This window comes from Pinus tabuliformis, chromosome 8 (assembly GCF_031772625.1).
Source record: "Pinus tabuliformis cultivar Carrire ecotype Pingquan chromosome 8, CPIR1, whole genome shotgun sequence".
In the NCBI taxonomy this organism is placed as follows: Eukaryota; Viridiplantae; Streptophyta; class Pinopsida; order Pinales; family Pinaceae; genus Pinus; species Pinus tabuliformis.
Window position 1 is genome coordinate 1,573,244,075 of NC_142294.1, and position 20,706 is coordinate 1,573,264,780.

General features: G+C 35.6%; 1 protein-coding gene across 1 annotated transcript; it reads left to right on the forward strand.

Annotated features, from left to right (window-relative positions):
* The first annotated feature begins 966 nt into the window (after positions 1-966).
* On the forward strand, positions 967-13,164 carry LOC149242035 (histone H3-like). Its single transcript, XM_089367621.1, has 3 exons — positions 967-1,100; positions 12,439-12,580; positions 12,670-13,164. The coding sequence occupies exons 1-3, from the start codon at positions 994-996 to the stop codon at positions 12,883-12,885; spliced, it is 465 nt and encodes a 154-aa protein (XP_089223747.1). The 5' UTR covers positions 967-993; the 3' UTR covers positions 12,886-13,164.
* Positions 13,165-20,706: the final 7,542 nt, after the last annotated feature.

The window sequence follows — 20,706 nt, forward strand, 5'->3', positions numbered from 1 at the left end:
ATGACACTAGATCCATCTTAGCTCTAGATCTACAAACGGCTGAGAAGGATCAAATCTCTTGATATGCAAATATTCTTTTAGAGTGAAAAAAGATTTGATCTCTCTCCACATTTGGTAGATCAAGAATTCAATAGATCTAGATTGGTAAATAAAAAAACATAATATAAAAATATAATTCTTATACATATAATTTTATATAGCTTTTTAATTCAACCTAATTACAATGAGGGAGAAACAAAAAAAACAACAAAAAATAAACATATTTTTTTAACATCTCATTGATTACAATGTAGATAAGAATAAAACATAAACAAATGGTTAAAACTACTATAAAATATGTTAAAAAATGTAAATACTCAATTTTAAAATTACCTCTTTTCTAAAAAAATATTTAAAATAAATTTAATAATTAAATTAAATGTGAACTTCTAAAAAAACAAACCATGCATAATAGTTAATATCTGAATTAAATGAAAATAATTAACATATTTTTCACTCAAATTCCCTTTTTTTAATATCTCAATTAAATGAAAATAATTAACATATTTTCACTTAAATACCCATTTTTTTAATATCTCAATTAAATGAAATAATTAACATATTTTTCACTCAAATTCCCCTTTTTTTAATTTCTCAATTAAATAAAATAATTAACATATTTTTCATTCAAATTACAGCTTTCTTTTTTCTCTTTTTCTTCCCACCTAAAATTTCAAACTATTCTTACTTAACATATTTTTCACTCAAATTACCGCTTTCTTTTCTCTCCTTTTTCTTCCCACCTAAAATTTCAAACTATTCTTACTTAACATATTTTTCACTCAAATTACCGCTTTCTTTTTTCTTCTTTTTCTTTCCCCTAAAATTTCAACGCTTTCTTTTTTCTTCTTTTTCTTTCCCCCTAAAATTTCAAAACTATTCTTATATATAGGAAAATAATGGGGCTTCATGACATTGTTAGCACAGTTTCTTGAGCACAGTTTCTTTAATCTCATGCAGAGAAAGATGAAGATGAAAACACAAAGTGCTTTGCAACCTTCCAGAAAGATGAAAAGGAAATTGCGAGCATCGAGAAAGATTTTACCAGCTTCTTTGTTCAGGTAAATCTGTTGTTTTTCCTGTTAGTCATATTATACATACAAAGATGTGCAGAGTAATATATATGCTGGTTTTGAAATGGAAAATACTCTGGAAAAGAAAAACATCAAATACTATTTTTTTGTTTGTTTTTTTATTATTGAAAACAACGTTTTACATCTTCGCACAGTCGCATAAGATGAACAAACGTTTTACACCTTAAGACTCCCCAGAATGAAATAAACCCAAAATGACTAATAAAACGAGGAAAAAAATGTTTAGCAAAATTGTTTCTTTCTCAACGCTTTTTTGATGTCTTTCCTCTGCAACCAGTGGTCTTTGTGTGCTGTCCACGCACACGAAGGCCCAAGCAGGAAAAATGGACATAATTTCATTAGTTAAAGCTCTTTATACAGAGAAATAGATTGACCTAATTTTGTAACACACCCCCTTATTCACTCCAATAAGAGGCGGTTACTTTGAAGAGTTGAAGAGCCAATTCCCAGTGTGAGAATCGGATCTGAAAGTTGCGTTTTGATCTCATCAATACCCTCTGAGCAGTCCACAGGGTCGTAAAACTGAACACACAGGAGATGCTATTTTTTTTTTTAAGCTTAGATAGGACTTTTTATTATTAGTAAGCCTGATATTGCAACTGCTCCTGCTAAATAAACACAATACATGACTGTCATGACCTTTTTAAAGGCTTCACAGCCGCAATGCCACACGTGATCAAACTCTTACATATTAACATCAATGCAATGACATATTTCTGCTAACAGAATTTAGCTTCAGTAGATGTGATTATGAATCATAAAAACATGATAATATCCAAAATAATCTATCTAAGAATAAGAAATGTGTCCAGGCATAGTTCATGTGTCCAGGCCCTCAACCATAAAAATTTAGATCTGCAAATTCCAGGCATACTAGACGAATTTTAGCCATGTTATATGCTGCTGACTGCCCCACATTACTTTTGAAAACACATGAATGAAAGAGCAATTGAAAGCTAACATACTAGAGAAAATTTTTACACAAGTACTTGAAGGCTGGAAATGCATGCAAGAGGGTGAACGAAAGCCATGTTGGTTTTTCTGTACGAGGGCTGAAAATGCAATCTTCAAGTTTGGGAGAGGGACATGCACTCCAAGCAAAGTTACAAGAGAGCTAAGAATTAATTCACAATCAAGAGCAACAGAGAGCTGAAAATGCAAATTCAAGCAAGCTAAACTTAGCTGACTTGAGCTCAAAACAGAGAGATTAAAATTGTCCTGCCTGAAATTGTCCATTTAAAATTGCTTGATATTAACACCCCCTATAAGCACTTTTCTGTCTTGTGGATCATAGAATATCTCCATAAGACTTATAATGCACCTGCTATCTTTGACCTTTGTATGTAAACCTTGGAAAGAAAGATATGGATCAGATCCAACAGCGATTCAGAACAAATCAAAGCATATACAAAATTGGCAATCCATACCAAAAATATGATTATACAAGTTGCCAACAAGGTTTCTGCAGTCAAGCAAAGCCATGAAAGAGTAATGCTCTGAGTGATTACCAAGATGCTTGACAATGGTAGTGGCTTTAAGCTCCGTTGTTGTTAAAGCTGCACACATTGTTGTTCCTTGTATTTTGCAAACCTATCATCGAAGTCAGCAAATCAATAGCTAGAATCCAAGTTGATACTTGCCCTCAAATTGTTGGTGTATTTGTGGGGATGCTTAAGACCATTTCCATTGGTGACAGTCATCCACATTGGCCTTGTTTTATTGCTTGGTTTAGTGTTGTCACTATAAATCAAGGGATAACTAAGTATTTTTACTTTGATGAATCAAGAGAGAAATCAAGAGACATCTCAGCCCTGAAGGGAAGACTGGACTATGGCAGGGACGGGTCCAACTCCGTGCCTTTGCACTTGAAGTAGGATATGAAACAATGGGATTTGTTGGCACTATAACTGGAAATGGAACCGCAACCTTGCCTCTCAATTTGGACATGTGACTAGACGTGAGACAGGTGAACTGTAGGGTATACTGGCTGTCAAATTGAAAGCGGCACCCACCCTGGACCTGGAGGCTGGAATTGAACCTACACCTATAGGGTGAGATCCTTCTTTTCCTTGTCATCAACTGAGGCAGGCATTTACTAATCCTTATCTGCGATTTAGTGTACCTTTCTCCACTAGTTGTTATCGTTGCCTTCTCATGGAAAACACTTGTAATTCTTGGCAATTTTGTTATATTATTATGCAGTAGTTTCTTTTCTCAAAGTATGGATATGAAACAAGCTTCTTTAGTGATTTCATGGAAAATATCAATGGCCATCTTGGCATATACTAGAAGAATTCCTTGTAACACCCTTTTGCAATAAATGTGTATTCTTTTAAAACTAATTATTGATTTTGTGGTAATTTCTCCACTTTCTTTGTGGTGATCTCTTGTGTACATTTTGTTGGAATATTAAACCGACAACTCATATGTATTACTGTTGGATTTGCTAGTGTGGGAGAAACTTGTGCTCTGTTTCCTTCTACATGTTGGACAATGCTATTGTACTAAGTAGCAATTTGGCAATATATGGATAGTCCATTCATAGTTCATTCATGGGATGTCAAAACACAAACATACCATGGTGTAGAGTGCAGAATTTACAAAAATGAGGAAGCAAAGAACCCAACCCATGACTGCATTTGATCATGGTTGCATTATGCATTCACAAATTATCCAAGGGTCTATTACATTGTCAAAAAGGTGAGTGTTTTGCTTCAGAGTTTAATAAAATGGTGAGTGGCCAATACTACGTGCAACGCTATCTATTGACCAAGATACCTATAATATGTAAGCGAACAAAAAGAGTTGCATGTATCAAAGTACCATAATAGCTAAGTTGATACACTTTTCTACAGGGTAGCCTTGAGCTCCCGCCTAGAGGCTTTGCAGATGCAATCTATTTTTGCACATGATATCTTGCATGATTGCCATGACACATTTAACTTTACAAAAAAATTCTTTACAAGATACAACATGCCCAAAGGGATCTTACATGTATGACAATGACTCCTTTGACTTCATAATTCCATGACCAACGTAGGAGCACCCAATGGGTGCTTGGCCTACAAATAAATTTATCTTGAGCATGAAACCCCATCAAGAATGACAATAATAAATTTCTTTTCTCTTTATATCAAATACATAAAATCATCATTACAAAAAACATTATGAAGACCAAACCTAGTTACACATTTCAACAGAATCAAGAGCAGGAGGAACTGTGGTACTATAGGTTCAGTATGCCTTTAAATGGCATGTAGGGAGGCAATAACTTTTTGACAAAGAAAAAGATAGAAAATATGAAACCAAACCCTGTAAGGAAATTCTCAACAGGCATAAAGCCCTATAAGGAAGATCTTGACAAGCATATGATCAAGAACGAGTTACATGATTGAATTTTCAGTGCTGCCCGTAGCTTTCATATTCAGGCAAACATGAAGAGCCCAAGTAACCAAGAAACACATTGTCCTTGCATAGTTAATTTTAACATTGCAAGTGCTAGTTTTGTTTAAACATAACCATAATGAATACTTGTAAAATAGTAATCCTTGTTATTAATAGGAACCGTTGCCACACAATCTCTTATAGTCTCTTGTTGGAGCATCAACAACCAAGATCTAATTGTCATTGATGGCTAAGATCAATTTGACTCCATCAATACTCTTTTTTGGAAGTCTCTAGATCATAAGTCAATTTCCTCAATTAATACTCATTAATTAGTTAATTTCGTAAGTTAGGCTTAGGCATTTTGTAATTATTGATCAATTAATTTAATTGAGTGGTCTCTAGGTGTTTTCTCTTGAAACCTTTTCTGTGTTTTGGAGATCTCATGTTCCTTAGCTTCTTAGACATAAATCGAGACTAGAACACATGTCTGATGCTACCAAAAATCCATAAACTAACGCTCCCTCTTAGTGAGGAAGGTATTCTCCACTATACCTATCTATTCTCGAAAATAAATGAACTTAGCTCTTCTTAGAGCTTCCGTGAGTATATCTGCAACTCGTTGCTCTGTGGGAACATGCTGTAGCTAGACTGCTCCACTCTGGACACAATCTTTGATGAAATGGTATCATATGTCTATATGTTTCGACGTATCATGAAACACTGGATTCTCAAAGAGCTTGATGCAACTTTGATTATCATTGTAGACACTGGTGAACAAACTCACTAGCAACTTTTGAAGCCAAATAGCTTCGCATGTGGCCATGCTTGCTGCCATGTACTCTGCTTCTACAGAGCTCAGTGGCACAAACCTCTATTTTTTGCTGCATGAAGATACAACCCTTGATCCAATGCTGAAGTAACACCCAGATGTGCTCTTTCGATCCACTGAACTACCTTCCCAATCTGTATTCATATAACCACATAACCTGACACCATCATCTCGAGTATATCTCAATCCACACTCAAGTGTACTGCGCAAATACCCCAGTATGTGCCTCATAGTTGTCTAGTTCACTCTCTTAGGCCCCACCATAAACTAATTGAGTGTTGATCGTGAAGTAAATATCTGGCCTAGTGTTGACCAAATACATGAGGGAACTGATGAACTGTCTATACAAGGTTGGGTCAATGTCCTCATCGTTTGATGTATCGAGCTTCCTCTAGTTTGTAATCATAGGTGTAGACATAGGACTATAGTCTTGCATCTTGAAACTCTTTAGAATCTCTGTAGTATATCTCCCTTGACTAAGGAAGATCTCCCTATCACTCTTGCATACTTCTAGGCCTAGGAAGTAATTCATCAACCCTAGATCTTTCTTGTCAAACTTTGCTGCCAGGTTCCTCTTGCAGTCCTTTATGAGCCTTGATGATCGAGTTAGAAAGAGGTCATCCACATACAACACTAGGATGAGTGGCTCACCCTCTACCATTAGATAGTAAAGGTTGGGATCTGCGTCACTCTTGACAAATCCCATCTACTGCAAGTAGCTGTCAATTTGACTATACCACGCCCCGAGAGCCTGTTTGAGCTTGTATAGAGCTCTCTTTAGTCTGCACACATGTGTACCCCTCTCATGTGTCTTAAATCACTCTAGTTATTCGATTTATACTTCCTCCTCTATCACCTTGTTCAAAAAGGTTGTCTTGACGTCCATTTGGTGAATTTGCCATCCCATCTGTGCTACTAAAGATATAACTGATTGTATGGAAGTATATCTGGCAACTGGCGTGAATGTCTCCTTATAATCTATGCCTTTCTTCTGCGCATACCCCTTTGCCACGAACCTAGCCTTGTACTTCTCTATGTTGCCATCTGCAATGTACTTGATCTTATAGGTCCACCGAGAGCCCACAACTAACCTATCCACAGGCCTCAACACTACCTTCAAAACATCATTCATTATGATAGAGCTATACTCCTCCACCATGGCGTCCACCCACACCTGATGCTATGTGGTCTCCTAATAGTTGGAAGGTTCAACAACTTGTGCCACTAATGCTTAGTCTCTGTCTAGTTGTCTGCATTCTCTCTTGTTCGTCCTAGGAGCTCATATGAACTCCTTTGCATCCCTTAGCATTTGGCAAACTTCTCTGTTGGTTCGACCACTAGTGGTGGGAGGATCGACCAACTTCTCATCCTGCCTCTACTACTCCATTTGCTACAAATTTACAGGACCTACACTTGAGGTCGTGTTGGTACTGGCAACTGTACTAGATCCTTGTGATTGCCCTTGCTGTTGCCCCTACTATTGGACTAATGGAGCTTCTGCTGGCTCACTTTGATCACTTGCTGGCATTTAGCGAGATCTCTTGAAGGCTCTGTCCTCCATGAATTTGACGTCCTTGCTGCTAGGAATAAAGATCATGTATGCCTTTGAGGTTTGGTTATACCCAACAAAGAATCCCTTCTCTGCAATTTGATCCAATTTCATGCGCTTTTTAATTGGTATATGGCAGTAAGCTACACTGCCAAAGATCTTGAAGTGACTAACATCTGCATTCTTCCTTGAGAAGACTTCTTCTAGTGTTGTCTTCCCCAACTCCCTGTGTAGAACTCTGTTTTGTATATACATCGCAGTGTTACACGCCTCCACCCATAGAAACTTGGGCATGTCTTGGTCATACAACATAGTTTTTTCCACCCCAAATATAGACTTGTTCTTCTGCTTTGCTATTCCATTTTGCTGAGGATTGTATGGGGTTGCCCACTCCCTCCTGATGCCCTCCTTCACACAAAAGCTCGTGAAGTCACTGTTTGTGTACTTCATTATTTGTGCGAAGCACCTTGATCTTCTTTCCTGTCGCATTCTCTACTAGAGCCTTGAACTCTTGGAAGTGGCTAGAGATCTCATCCTTGGTCTTCAAGAAATAGATCCAGGTTTTCTTGGAGTAGTCATCGAAGAAGGTGACAAAGTGCTCGTACCCTCCGAGAGATCTATTGGACATAGGGACGCAAATATTTGTGTGTATAAGTTGCAACATACCATCTGATCTACTGTTACTTCTTGGGAAAACTGCCTTAGCATACTTCCCAAGTACTCACCCCCTCCACACATCATTGTGTTCCGTGCTCAATTTTGGAACACCTTTTACTATTTCCCTAAGCATCTTAAGTGCTACATGATGTAAATGCCCCATTCTCCTATGCCATATTTCATTCAAGTCTCTCCCACTGTTATTTCTATCACTGTTGCTGCTGCTAACTAGTGTCTTTAAAGAGTTGATTTGTAACTTGTATAACTTGTTGCTACGAACTCCAATTTACCTCACCTTTTTCCAATTTCGATGTTTGATGAACACCTTATTCCCTACAAAGTAGACATCATATCCTTTATCTTGTAGTTGGGATACTGAAATTAGGTTCGTATCCAAGCCGGGCACATGCAACACATCTGTAACACTGGTGCTTGCTCCCGACTCCCTTTGAATCTCGGTGGTACCTCTCCCAACTGGAGTACATTTACTCTTGTTTCCCATCTAGATCTGGAAGTCCATCTCTTCTCCTTGTAGCTGGAGAAGTAGCCTCTAACTCTTGTCATGTGAGTTAACGCTTCACTGTCTATATACCAGACACGTTGTGAAGTTGAGCTAGAGAGGCAAGCTATACGAGCAAACTCATCTTCCAATTTGGAAGACAAATCCGTAGCCTCTTGAATGTTGGATCTCTCCATGGCCATATTGTAGAAATTTGAGAATTTCACTGGAGAAGTCTTAGGTATAATTTTTGTGTGTTTTTCTCTTCCCGCTTCGCATAGATTTGCAACTGCGAGCCTTGTTGCAAATCTTCTATGCCCATATCAACTTTGTGAATCGACTGATCTGCTCACTGGAACTACTACCCAACAACGACACTGCCTACAAACTTTGCTCTGAGGCAATTCACACTTTTCCTCCAAACTGGATATGGAAATTGAATTTCTTGCCTCAGCAATTTGCACCCTTGGCTTGGCTTGCTCAGATCTAAACCTTGTGTTTCAAATCTCCCTTTGAAACTACATGATCTCTCGATATTTCGCCTATACCATATGAAATTTCCACGAATGCACCAATTGGATATTATTCTCCTAACTTATTAGTAGTTTATTTGTTTACGAGAAATACCAAATAATTCACTGATGCATTCTTCAAAAATAAAATATGTCGCGAAAGTAAAATGAGGAACTGAGAAATAGATGCACACACATAAAAATTTCGACACAATTATTTTGGACTATAAGTCCCCTGAAAAACCTTGAAGGGAAAACCAATGCAACATATGAGGGTTTATTTTATTATTATGCAACAATTTTTGAGAGTACAATAATCTAGATGCCCAAATGGCAATCCTCTGACAAATATCTGGCCAAAATAAGATGAAGATCTTAGATCTCCTTTGCTAAACAAATCAGCCTCCTTAATCTTGCTTGAACCCCACGCTGGCTACTTGCACTATAGCTTGGAATTCGCATTACTAGCACTGGGTAAATCACATTGCTTGGAAATAGGTTCCAAGTGAGCTGTCTTGCCTCCCTCTACCTCTGGAAGTGGCTCGCTCTGCCTCTTGCAAGCTGATCTGGCCTTCGACAATTGAATCCTCTCTTTCAACAACTCACACTGGGGTTTCTAGCTATTCACAATGCACATTGGCTTTTTCAACCCTCTCTGCAGATAATTCAACCTCCTATCTCTTGCCAATCTGACATTGGAGAAACACTGGAAAACTCTTTGGAATCTTGCTCTTTGATTTTTTGCTGCTCCCTCTTGTTTGAACTTTGAACTGCACTCTCACTAAAGTTGTGAACTAGGTAGCTCAATTTGCCTTGCTCTCACCACTGTATCTCTCTCCATCCCATTGACTTGCTCTTATAATCTCTTGTTGGAGCATCAACGACCAAGATCTAATCATGATCGATGGCTAAAATTATTTTGACTCCATCAATACACTTTTCTGGAAGTCTCTAGAGCATAAGTTGATTTCCTCAATTAATACCCGTTAATTAATCAATTTTCGTAAGTTTGACAAACATCTTTTAATTATTGATCAATTAATTTAATTGAGTAGTCTCTAGGTGTTTTCTCCCTAAACCTTTTTTGGTTTTTGGAGAACTTATGTTTCTTAGCCTCTTAGACACAAATTGAGACTAGAACACCTGTCCCATGCTACCAAAAATCCATAAACTAACAAATATCCTGTGCTTCTCATGCTCAATCGACGTTGTCTTCTTTCTCCTCGGTGTACTGTAGCAATGTAAGATTCCTTCATATAAGATGCTTCCTTCAATTTCCTTAAGCTTCTAGAACACACGCAAAACACTTGTAACTCATTGTGTGTCATTTGTATTGTTAACTTCGAGTCAGGTTTTCCTCGTATGCTTCACCAAGATATCCTCCCATGCCTCTATGCATTCCCTTCGATTTACACATATATCTCCTATCAACCTTCGATTTCATGCACAGGGAATTCTTCTCTAGAACTACTTTCTTTTGCAGACAAAGGCAACTACAGAGCTCACTGTGTATGATCTCCTTTTTCACTCACATATGTTTTCTTCCAGTAAGACATTTGATGCCTCTCTGAATGTCTCTCTGGCTGCTTATCTCCAACAAGGCATAAGATCCCCCTGCATGGGTCACTAGTTGAGTTCCCTTCTGTCTTGACACTCGTACACTCCGGCAAGATGATGAATGATCCCTATAGCTTACGATTTGCCAAATGCAACTTGTGTGCTGATGTTTGCATTCGATGACACCCCTCTTCCTCTGTGTAGCTCTACTCAAATTTCACATTGACTGGAATTTCTCCTCCTCTTCCAATCTTTGTCCCCTTGCATATAGATTCTTTTTTGTCTGGTTCATGTCACTTTCAGATTGTTGTTTCTTGTCTGGCCAGAATCTTGCAGGCCAATCACATTAATGCCACATACCTCCTTGTCTCCAGATTTTTTTGTGTTTGTTAATTTCTTATTGTAGTGTGTGGCCAACTCACCCCTGCGTGCTCCCAACCCCCAATGAGCTACCATTTGAATGACCACATCACCATAATTCGTTGTTTTGTTTTTGTTTGTTTGTATGATATTACAAAGGTGTATGCCCTATCCATTCATTCCTGCTGTAAGTTTAAATACACTAATCTGTTGTTGCACACTTGTCAACCTCCCTAGCTGTGACAAAACAATAAAAATCCCAAGCAAATAGTCCCCCTTAGCTCATCTGTGTCCCTTGCCTCAACCCATTTTTTTAATCAAAATATTAACATTGTTGACAATGGTGGAGAAATAACCAGGGGTTGTCACAAATTCAACCTATAAATGACTTACTGTCTAAGAGACCTCGTATTTCCTGACTCCTCTGTCAAGCCTCTTCTGCTCTCCTTTCTTTCGTCTTCTTCTCCCTCTTTGTCCTTTTAGCCTATACCTACTCCTAATTTATACACCTCTAGTACTAAGAAATATCTATTACAAATAGGAGTTGTTAACTAACAACGTCCTCAATCAAGTTACACTTGTCCCTCTTTCTACAAGCTTCATGACACTCTATGCCTTTTATAATATGGCACATGGACAAGAGTGCTAGCTTCATCAAAATTCCCCTAACAACCTAGATTCCTTCTAGAATCAGGACACTTGTATTTGCATGAAATTCATTATTTGTATATTTATACAAATTTTATTTGAGGGAAATCTCTCCCCTTTGGAAAATTTCATGACCCCCTTTGGGTCTAGGCAAAAATGGTTGCTTAGGGGTTGATACTCCTGCATCAAAAGCTTTGGTAGCACGCATTTGATCTGGTGGAATAATGAACCATTTTTGCATGGATTCTTTCTGATATAGTAGAGTAAGACCCCGACTAAACTCTAACTTGATAGATACTCCAAATGGAGCATACATAGTTCTAGCAGATTCAGTAGAACTTGTTTCTCTAAAAGCAATTCCAAATTTAGCCATTGACCCAACACCAATACCAAGAACATCTGGCTCACTCGAATACCAAGAAAATAAAATCTACTTATAGTAGTGTAGGAATAAATATATCATGAAAGGGACATCATTGTTAACCACATCAAACACCCAGGAGCATAGGAAGCATCTGAGCCAGTTCGAAAGCCATAACTCATTGCTCTAGTTTTAGATCCTCACATGCATCTGTAATTTGAGCATTGGGCTTTATTCATTCAAGTAACTTGGACTTAGTTTGCTTTTGAAAGCATGTGGTTCTGCTATCACCTCGAACCCATATTGCATGTTCCCAAAGCTCAGTTATGGACCAGCCCTATCTCTATATCTGGCCACATCCGTGAGCAATTATGAAAATAATTTGCTTTCCTAATGGGCCTATAAATGTGTTTAGTAATTCTAAATTTGTTTTCATAATGAAAATGCAAACACTTGTTTGTCACAATCCCCACCCAAACTGTCTTTGCTTTAGTATGATCTCACTTCGCTTATACACAATATGCTATAGCTATATTTTCAATTTTTTTACAGGAATGAATGGATGTTGATCATATGTTAGAATTCTTTTTTGGACTCACAACTAAAGAATTTTTTTGGCTTAGGTCACCATTCTTTGGTCCAAATTTACTCTAGATTCTATATGTAACTAGAAGGTAGTAAGTGTTAATCCTAGGTAACAGAGGCATACACTTGGGTTTGGTAATTGACAATTATTCGAAATTGTTACATGAAATGTAGATAGAGTTTTCTATTAAGCATGAAGATAATTTTTATTGATGCTCTATCTTTTTCTCAATGCTACACTTTTTGTTATTTGACAATGTTGGTTTGCTAATCGGAATGTAGCATGGCTCAAGTAACAAACAAGAAGGTTATGCTATTAGAAAATGTATACCTTTGTTATTAACTTTTATTATTCTTACAGGATTCACAGAATGAGTCGCTGGAGCACCAAAAAATACAAGGGAAACAAAAAATGCAAACAAAATACAAGGAAATTTGAAAAATTCTCCATTCCATGCTCTTCTTTTCGTCGTCTTGCTAAAGAAGTTCTTTGGATGTACAATGTAAGTGTTTGTTTGGTTTCTATTTATTTGTGCAATATGCTAGTTTTTATAAATGATGCTAATTAATTGTTTGACCCTTATATTTTCAGTCTGATATGCGCTTTCAAGGAGATTCTGTTCTAGCTTTGCAGATTGCTGCAGAGATGCATCTAGTCAATATGTTTTTGTATGGTAGATTATGCAGGGACCATGCAAAACGATCCACATTGTTTCCTGAAGATATTCGACTAGTGACCTGCATTCAACAAGAAGATATACATTGGCCTACACGTTTGCCGAAGATACATCCTATTTCTGATGAGTGAGCAAAAGACCAAAAGTTGGCTAGTTTTATTTGTTGCAATGTTGCAACAATTATATTTTGCTACTTTGGTTGTAAAAGCTAAATTAATGCATTGTTGGCAGTATTTATTTTAATTCTCACAAGCATGCCTTGATGTCTTGCCACATGCCGTGGACTTTGTTTTTAGGTATTTTGAGACCAATCCTCAAGTGATTGGAACAACTATCCATGACTAGAAGATGTTATATGAAATTACATTTTTTTATAATATGTAATATGATGATTATATTTTTGTTTTGAATATGGATGAAACTATACAGGTTTAGACCTTAATGTGTCATATGATATCATGTAAATGGTTTTGGAAATTGATATTTTGTGATAATATAAATTATAATGTCAATAGATTTAATGGTTACTTAATTATGATATGTTTGATGTTATTATGATATATAAGATGTGATGTGGCACAGAGGTATTGACAAGTAAAAACGTGATTACTATTGATATTTGTAGCTTTATAATTTTTTTTTGATATGGGATTTTGGTTAAGCATTTTCTTTGAAATTGCTTATGTTAAATTGTTTGCGGAAAGCCAGTGATTGAAATAATTTTCCTTTTGTATATTGGGTAAGAGCTTATATTAACATTTGCATAGCGATTCTTTTTCCCGAATCACAAATTCTTAGCATTTGTCAAGTTCATACCAAAATGTGGCCTTGGAGTTGAGATAATTTCAATAGGTACTTCTATAAGTACTTAATTACAAAATTTTCAAGGTTTTACCATCATCAAAAAATATATATGTATGAATATTATCTCTTTAAGAATTCTTCTTAGGCCAAAATTTTAAGTCCTTTGTAGTTCCAATGACCACAATACTTCTATATTCCTTGTCATGAAAGGTGACTAGGAAATGCTAATTGCAGCTTTATTAGCTCTTGATAGTAGAAAATAATGTTTGGTAAACGATGTAAATTGTTATCCTTGGTTAGATCCATCCAAGTTCCTCTACTTGATGGCTCTATATATATCACATGATTTGCTTTTTTGGAGATGATATCACATGACTTGCTTCTTTGGAGATGCATATAGAAGTGTATCAAGAGGCAACATTTCGCTTCATTCTAGCTACTTCTTTTCTCTCAGAATTTCTTCAAATTTTGTATATCGACCATCTTTTCCATGCATATTCCTCAAGCTAATGTATGTCACTAAATCTGGATTCGAGCCATTTTCCTTGATGGCTAGATATCATGCATTTCTTCAACTCGGTGCAACTTCCCATGATTGGAAATGATGGCATTGAAACTACCCAAATCAATATCATGCATTTCTTCAACTTGGTGCAACTTCGCATGATTGGAAATGATAGCATTGAAACTATCCAAATCAATATGTAATTTTTTCTCCTATTCTCAGAAGACATATGCTGTTTCTCTGGGCAACTTAACATTTGTTGCAGCCTATCACAAGTGCCTTAAGGAGATGAAGGTTCTATTAGGATAAATCATGCCTGCATATTTTATTTCAAGAGTCTTATTTTGTTCTGTCTCTTTTTCAATTTGCATAAGAATGGAATAATGAAGTGGAGGTTGCATCATTTGGTTTACAACACTTACTCTTCATCGCTAAGAAAAGATTCTCTCCCTCTTTCTGAAGCTCGTTTCTAGACAATGCAGTCAAAACAACAATGTAGGTAGAAATATTTTTTGTAAATCAGGTTCTACAGGTGATGAAAATGTTGCTGCCCAACAAATCCTGAATGTGAATAGCATTTTTGAAGGGAACTGTGAGGTTGATGATTCAGATGAAGTGGTCATGGAAGGATGTTGTATTGAAATCATTAATGCTGAAATTAGATCACAAGATTGAGATAGACCACACAGATTTTGCAGAGCCATACAATAGAGCCATTCTATTTATGTTTTATGGCCCTAAGGATGATGGAAAAATCATTGAAGAAAGTAATGAACTCTTCCACGAGCCTCTATTCATTTCTACCCAAGTATCCAGCCTATGTTGTATTGAAACCATTAATGCTGAAATTAGATCACAAGATTGAGACAGACCATACAGCTTTTGCAGAGCCATACAATAGAGGCATTCTATTAATGTTTTATGGCTCTTAGGATGATGGAACAATCATTGAAGAAAGTAATGAACTCTGCAAGGAGCCACTATTCATTTCTACCCAAGTATCCAGCCTTGCTACTGCAAAAGAGGAAGAACAGTCCCATGCCTTTGTAAAAGATGGTCATTTGAATGAAGATGATGCCATCACTGACATTCCAAATAATCCCTCTGATTGGATGCTTATGAACAACTTGAATTTATGACAATGACAAGTTTTGCAAATTTCAGTGAAAACTAAACCTAGGAACAAACATATGAAAATGACAACACTGGACAACAAGTTCTTTAAGAAAGGATGATGAGCAGGTTATGCCTTTTGATGAACAAAAGGAAATGATTTGCTGCATCACACAGATTTTAATGTGACTGAACAGTATCTTGATCTTAAATAGAGATATGTTGATGCATTGTTTAGGTTGTATAAGGAAGCAAAACCAGAAAAACTGATGTACTTGATTTGTTATATGGTGCTGGAAGAAGAATGGCATGACAATTTTCATTTGCTAGGATTTTAGCCACTTTTATTTTACAAAACATACTCAGCGCTTTAAGTAGCATCATTATACCATATGGAAAGCTTATTAGGCCTGATATGTAATGTCTATTGTTTGTGATGACTGTTGCTTGTTTGATGGCTTATATTTTCCAAGAGACACCTGTTTGTTTGAAGCCTTGGAAGGAAATTTGAAAATAGGGAAGGTGTTTTAGGTTGCATGGGAAAATCTTAAACATTCGGAATATGTCAAGCTTAAACTAGGAAGACGGATGATACATAACTTCATGTTCAGACCAGCAATCATGGAGATCTGGCATGCAAGCATTCATACATTGATGTGTCCATGTATTACATATTGATCAAACACAGAGGGAGGGAGAAGTTTGCAGTCAGACATTGATGTTCATCTGACAAGATTATGAGGTTCTCATGCACTTTAGAAATGATCACATGTCCCCAGGTTCAAGCCAGATATTATCCACTAGTTTGTGTATGAAAAGGACCAGATAAAGAGGGATCATCGAACTCGTTGTGCCACCACTTTATTTTTAGATTTAAATCTGAGGAAGTTGCTCGAGTATTTATCTTTTGCAAGCATATTTTATCAAGACAAGTATCTTGTCAAGATGCCACATAGTATCAACAAGTATATGTTAAAGCTATGGCGAATTTGATTGAAATAAAACAGGCACAGAGCTTTGCAAGCCAGGAAAAGGTGATGATATTTTCAGTCCACATGGAATGCCAGTCACGTTAGATGGAGGAGTTAGTGAGTTTGATTATGCAAGAGATAGATTAATGGTATGACTTGGAAGCACAGGCCATTTCCTGGTATGAAATCTTAGGGAGAATAAAATAATTGCTTTGTCCCTGAAAATATTTTTAATGTATCCATTGATCATCTAAAATGTGAATTAAAGAGTGTGCCTGAAGGTGACTGATATTTGTAAAAGTGTAGGATAGGTCAATGAAAATCCAATTAGCAAAGCCGCTGAGCATAACTGAGATAGTAGATTGCTATGCAGAGTCAGCTATTGCTCATATTGTTAGGTTGAATGTTTTTGTCACCTGCTGTATTTTCGTACCTACAAGAGATATTTTTGTTAATAGAACCTGTCATCCTTAGACTATGCCTTCACATATTTTCCAATAAAATCAATTTTTATTTTGGTCTAAATTCACAGATTTTTCCTGTTGCTCTTTGTTTTACCCTGTTTGTTTGTTTTTAGTTTATGCTAGACCTTCAATGTTATATTTCTTAACTTTGATGTTAAGCTTCGCAAACTTTGTTGCACTTATTAGGTGCCCGAGCTTGGAAGGTCTGCACTGGTCAAGACTTATAGCCCAGAACATGCTTTGATTCCCCTATCATGCATTTTGGTGTTCAGATTGCCAGATTACAGAGTATAATTGTGACAACGCATTTGCAGTGCGCACAAGAAACAATATCATAGACTACGCCATCCCCAACACCTCATTCAAATGCATATGTACTGCCTTGGCTACCTAGGCCACAGAGTGGTGTCTTTCAGATGTTTGTTTGCTGTCCTTTAATATACAAAATCTGCTGTAAGTCTGAAATAAACCAACACACAATGCTGCCCTTGAAGCATATTCTTTAGTAGCTCCATGGCATCATGAATTTCGGCTTGCATTACAAACTCCATTAATTAAAATATTGTATGTAGTATTGTTGCCTGTAATAACCTTCTGCAGTATTTTCTCAATCTGCGTGTAAGTCTGAAATAAACCAACACACAATGCTGCCCTTGAAGCATTTTCTTTAGGAGCTCCATGGCATCATGCATTTCTGTTTGCATTGCAAACACCATTAATCAAATTGTTGTATGTACTTGTTGCCTGTAATACCCTTCCGCAGTATTTTCTCAAACGGTTCCAAGGCCTTCTCAGATTCACCAGCCTCGCAGAGTCCTTTTATCAACGTGCTATAAGTAATGGCATCGACAACACAGCCCCTCAATGTCATGAAAAACACAAAAATCTCAGCAACTTGAAAAGCTTGAAAATCAGAAAATGGTTATAAGTTTTGAAGACACCTTTTGATATGCTGCTGAGCTTGCATTTCAAGTTGGAATTCCACCAAATGTCATGAATTTCATTATGGTAATGATTGCTGCTACAGGTAGAATCAGGGAGTACTAAATATTTGGTGCAAAACGTATTAGAAACACTTGTCTTTAAAATAGGTTACTGTCTTTGAATGGATGTTCATCTTCGGAAGTCATTTTGCCCTGTGTTTAGGAGATTAATGGTGCCAACCTTGAAATATAGTGATGCTCATATACATAAAGATCACTGATTATTATTGAAACCAAGGATGCTGCTATCAATGCACTAAGGATCCTTTTATAAGGCTCTTACTTCGAAGAGACTGCCCTTCTTATTTCTGAAAGAATACTGGTATGGTTTATCCATGGTTTAATCCAAAGGAAATAACACACTCACATGTCTATAGGAATGAAGCAGCCAGCATTTTGTAGGGTTGTTTTAACACCCTGCTCAATACAGACCAATCAACTAAAAGCGGCACAATTATGACAGATGTCCGAGATATTGAAAAGATTTATCATCAAGTACCCGTGGAGAAAGAGATGTTCAGCTGGCCACATTAATGCTGTTATGCCCCGGATAAATGATTTTGCCCAGTAAAATCCTCATCTTTGCAAGTTCAGCTGGCCACATAAATGCTGTTATGCCCGGATAAATGATTTTGCCCAGTAAAACCCTCATTTTTACAATTTTTGCGTTAGAGAATATCAGGGAGGTCACACTTAATTTTAATTTTTGGCTGAAAATACACTAATATTTTTAAGAATACCAAGACACTACAATATTGTATATTAAATAATGTATATAGAATTGATGAGACGATTACAAATGAGGTGAAGGTGAAGGCGTGTTATGAATATAATTTATAATTATCAGTATAATTTTTTTTCAAGTATATAATTTATATTAGTATGTTTTTTTTAAATATAGATTTAATATGAGGTTTTATATCAGTATAATTTTTTTTAAGTATATAATTTAAACTAGTATAAGTTTTTTTTAAGTAGGGATTTAATATGAGGCAAGAGGGATCAAATTTCTTGGCGTGTAAACTTTTTTAGAGTGCAAAATATAATGTGTAATTTTTGGTTGTTTAATTTTTTTTTAAATGCTAAATGGACTATATATATATGAGACCAAATAAAAATTTTAACCATAAAAACTTTATATATATATATATATATATATTATATTTTATATGAAGATATATAAGAAGTTGATGTCCACATTTTTATAAGATTTAAACATCTGATTCACACAATTTTTTTAGTTCTAATTACTTTACAATATATATTTTTTTAAATTATAGTTGACATTATTGTTTTATTTAGAACATAATTTTTATTTTTTATGTTTATTTTAACGAGTACTACAACATGTTAATTTTTTTTAATTATTGCTGGCATTATTGTTCTATTTAGAACATAATTTTTATATTTTATGTTTATTTTAAGGGCACAAACTGACTGACAAACTTACATATCCCTTCAGCCTCTTGGCTTAATAAAAAATAAAATAAATGTAAATAAATATAAATAATAAATAGTCACAGTAATGATTAATTTATAAATAGTCATTAGTTAAATGGAAAAACATGTCTAAAGAACATGCTCATTCATGAATGGGCACCTACTTAAGTATATAAGCAATCTCTCATTGGTAACATGCATTCACCCTTGTTCTATCATCTTATCAATAAAAACATTTTACAATACATTGTGTACAACGAGATTAAGTTTTTTGTTGGTATCAAAATTGTTTTTGTTGGTATCAAAATTGTGTGATCATCTGATCTGGTGGTTCTACTGTTACACAGAGCCAATTTGATTTGACCCTTTGCCTATCAACTCATTGTTAATTTTGTTGTAGATTCTCCATTTCCCATTCAATTGTACTATATCAACTCATTGTTAATTTTGTTGTAGATTCTCCATTTCCCATTCAATTGTACTATGCAATTGTAGATTCTCCATTCTCCTCAACTCGTTGTTAATTTTGCCTATCAACTCATTGTTAATTTTGTTGTAGATTCTCTATTTCCCATTCAATTGTACTATACAATTGTAGATTCTCCATTCCCATTAATTCGTTGCTTTGGTCATAAGAAAAATACATATTTTAAAAAATAAAAAATAAACTAAATAAAAAAAATTAAAAAAAATATACATAAAATAAATATTAAAAAATAGAAAAAATAAAATAATTCAAAATATTAAAAATAATAAAAAGTCAAAATATAAAAAAGGGAAAAGAAAGAAAAACTATGAAAATTTATATATATGAAAAAATATAATATTAAAAAAAATCAATAAAAATATTTATATAAAAAATAAAAAAAATAAAAAAAAAATATTAAAAAAAAATTTTACATTGCCCTAGTATGTTGCGTCGTATCACCTGACAGCAAACCGCGACCAATCGTCCTAGCCACCACCACGTCGCCGCCTTTAGAGCCGGATTCTGGCACTCAAACTAACTTTCACCGTCGCCAACAACCGCCTCTAGTCGACATATCATATCACAACCTCACCGCTGCAAGCCATAGCAGTCATCACAACATTTGACAAGCCTCACAGCTGCTGTCGTTCGCCCGCCATTCCACCTTTGACTCTTTTCTGTCCATTTTGCCATCAATCCGTCCAATCCACACTACCAATGATTTTGTGCATAATAGCACTTTGCAAATGTGACAACAAACTTCTATCATCAACTGCAACTGCTCAATACCTTACTCAAACCACTGTACACCCAGTTGTACAATTGTAGCAAACGACATTTTCTTGTGTAGTAGCGTTGATACTTATGAAAGTGGATATCAATTGTAGGCAAGAAAGAGGTTCTTTTTTGGTTCCCAAAAACAAACAGTGTGCACCAAATAAATTTAAACGATTCCAATCTAACGCCGTGACCCTACATAACATATCTTACTAACATAAGAGTGAGATTTTTATGTGAAGATAAAACACAAGTTTCAAATGCTTCATCTTTTTATAGATAGGACCAATTTTAAATATAACTAATAAAGTGGTAAAGTTGCTTAAAAAAATATTATATTTTATATTTTAGGAAAATTTTTATATATTGAAAAATGGTGTATATACATAAGAATATTATCCTTCTTGAAAAAGGGAAAAGACATTT

Coding starts and splice junctions, on each gene's coding strand:
- LOC149242035 (XM_089367621.1), top strand. CDS start 994: ATGCAGAGAAAGATGAAGATGAAAACACAAAGTGCTTTGCAACCTTCC. Junction 1,101..12,438: donor TTACCAGCTTCTTTGTTCAG/GTAAATCTGTTG, acceptor TTATTCTTACAG/GATTCACAGAATGAGTCGCT. Junction 12,581..12,669: donor AAGTTCTTTGGATGTACAAT/GTAAGTGTTTGT, acceptor TTATATTTTCAG/TCTGATATGCGCTTTCAAGG.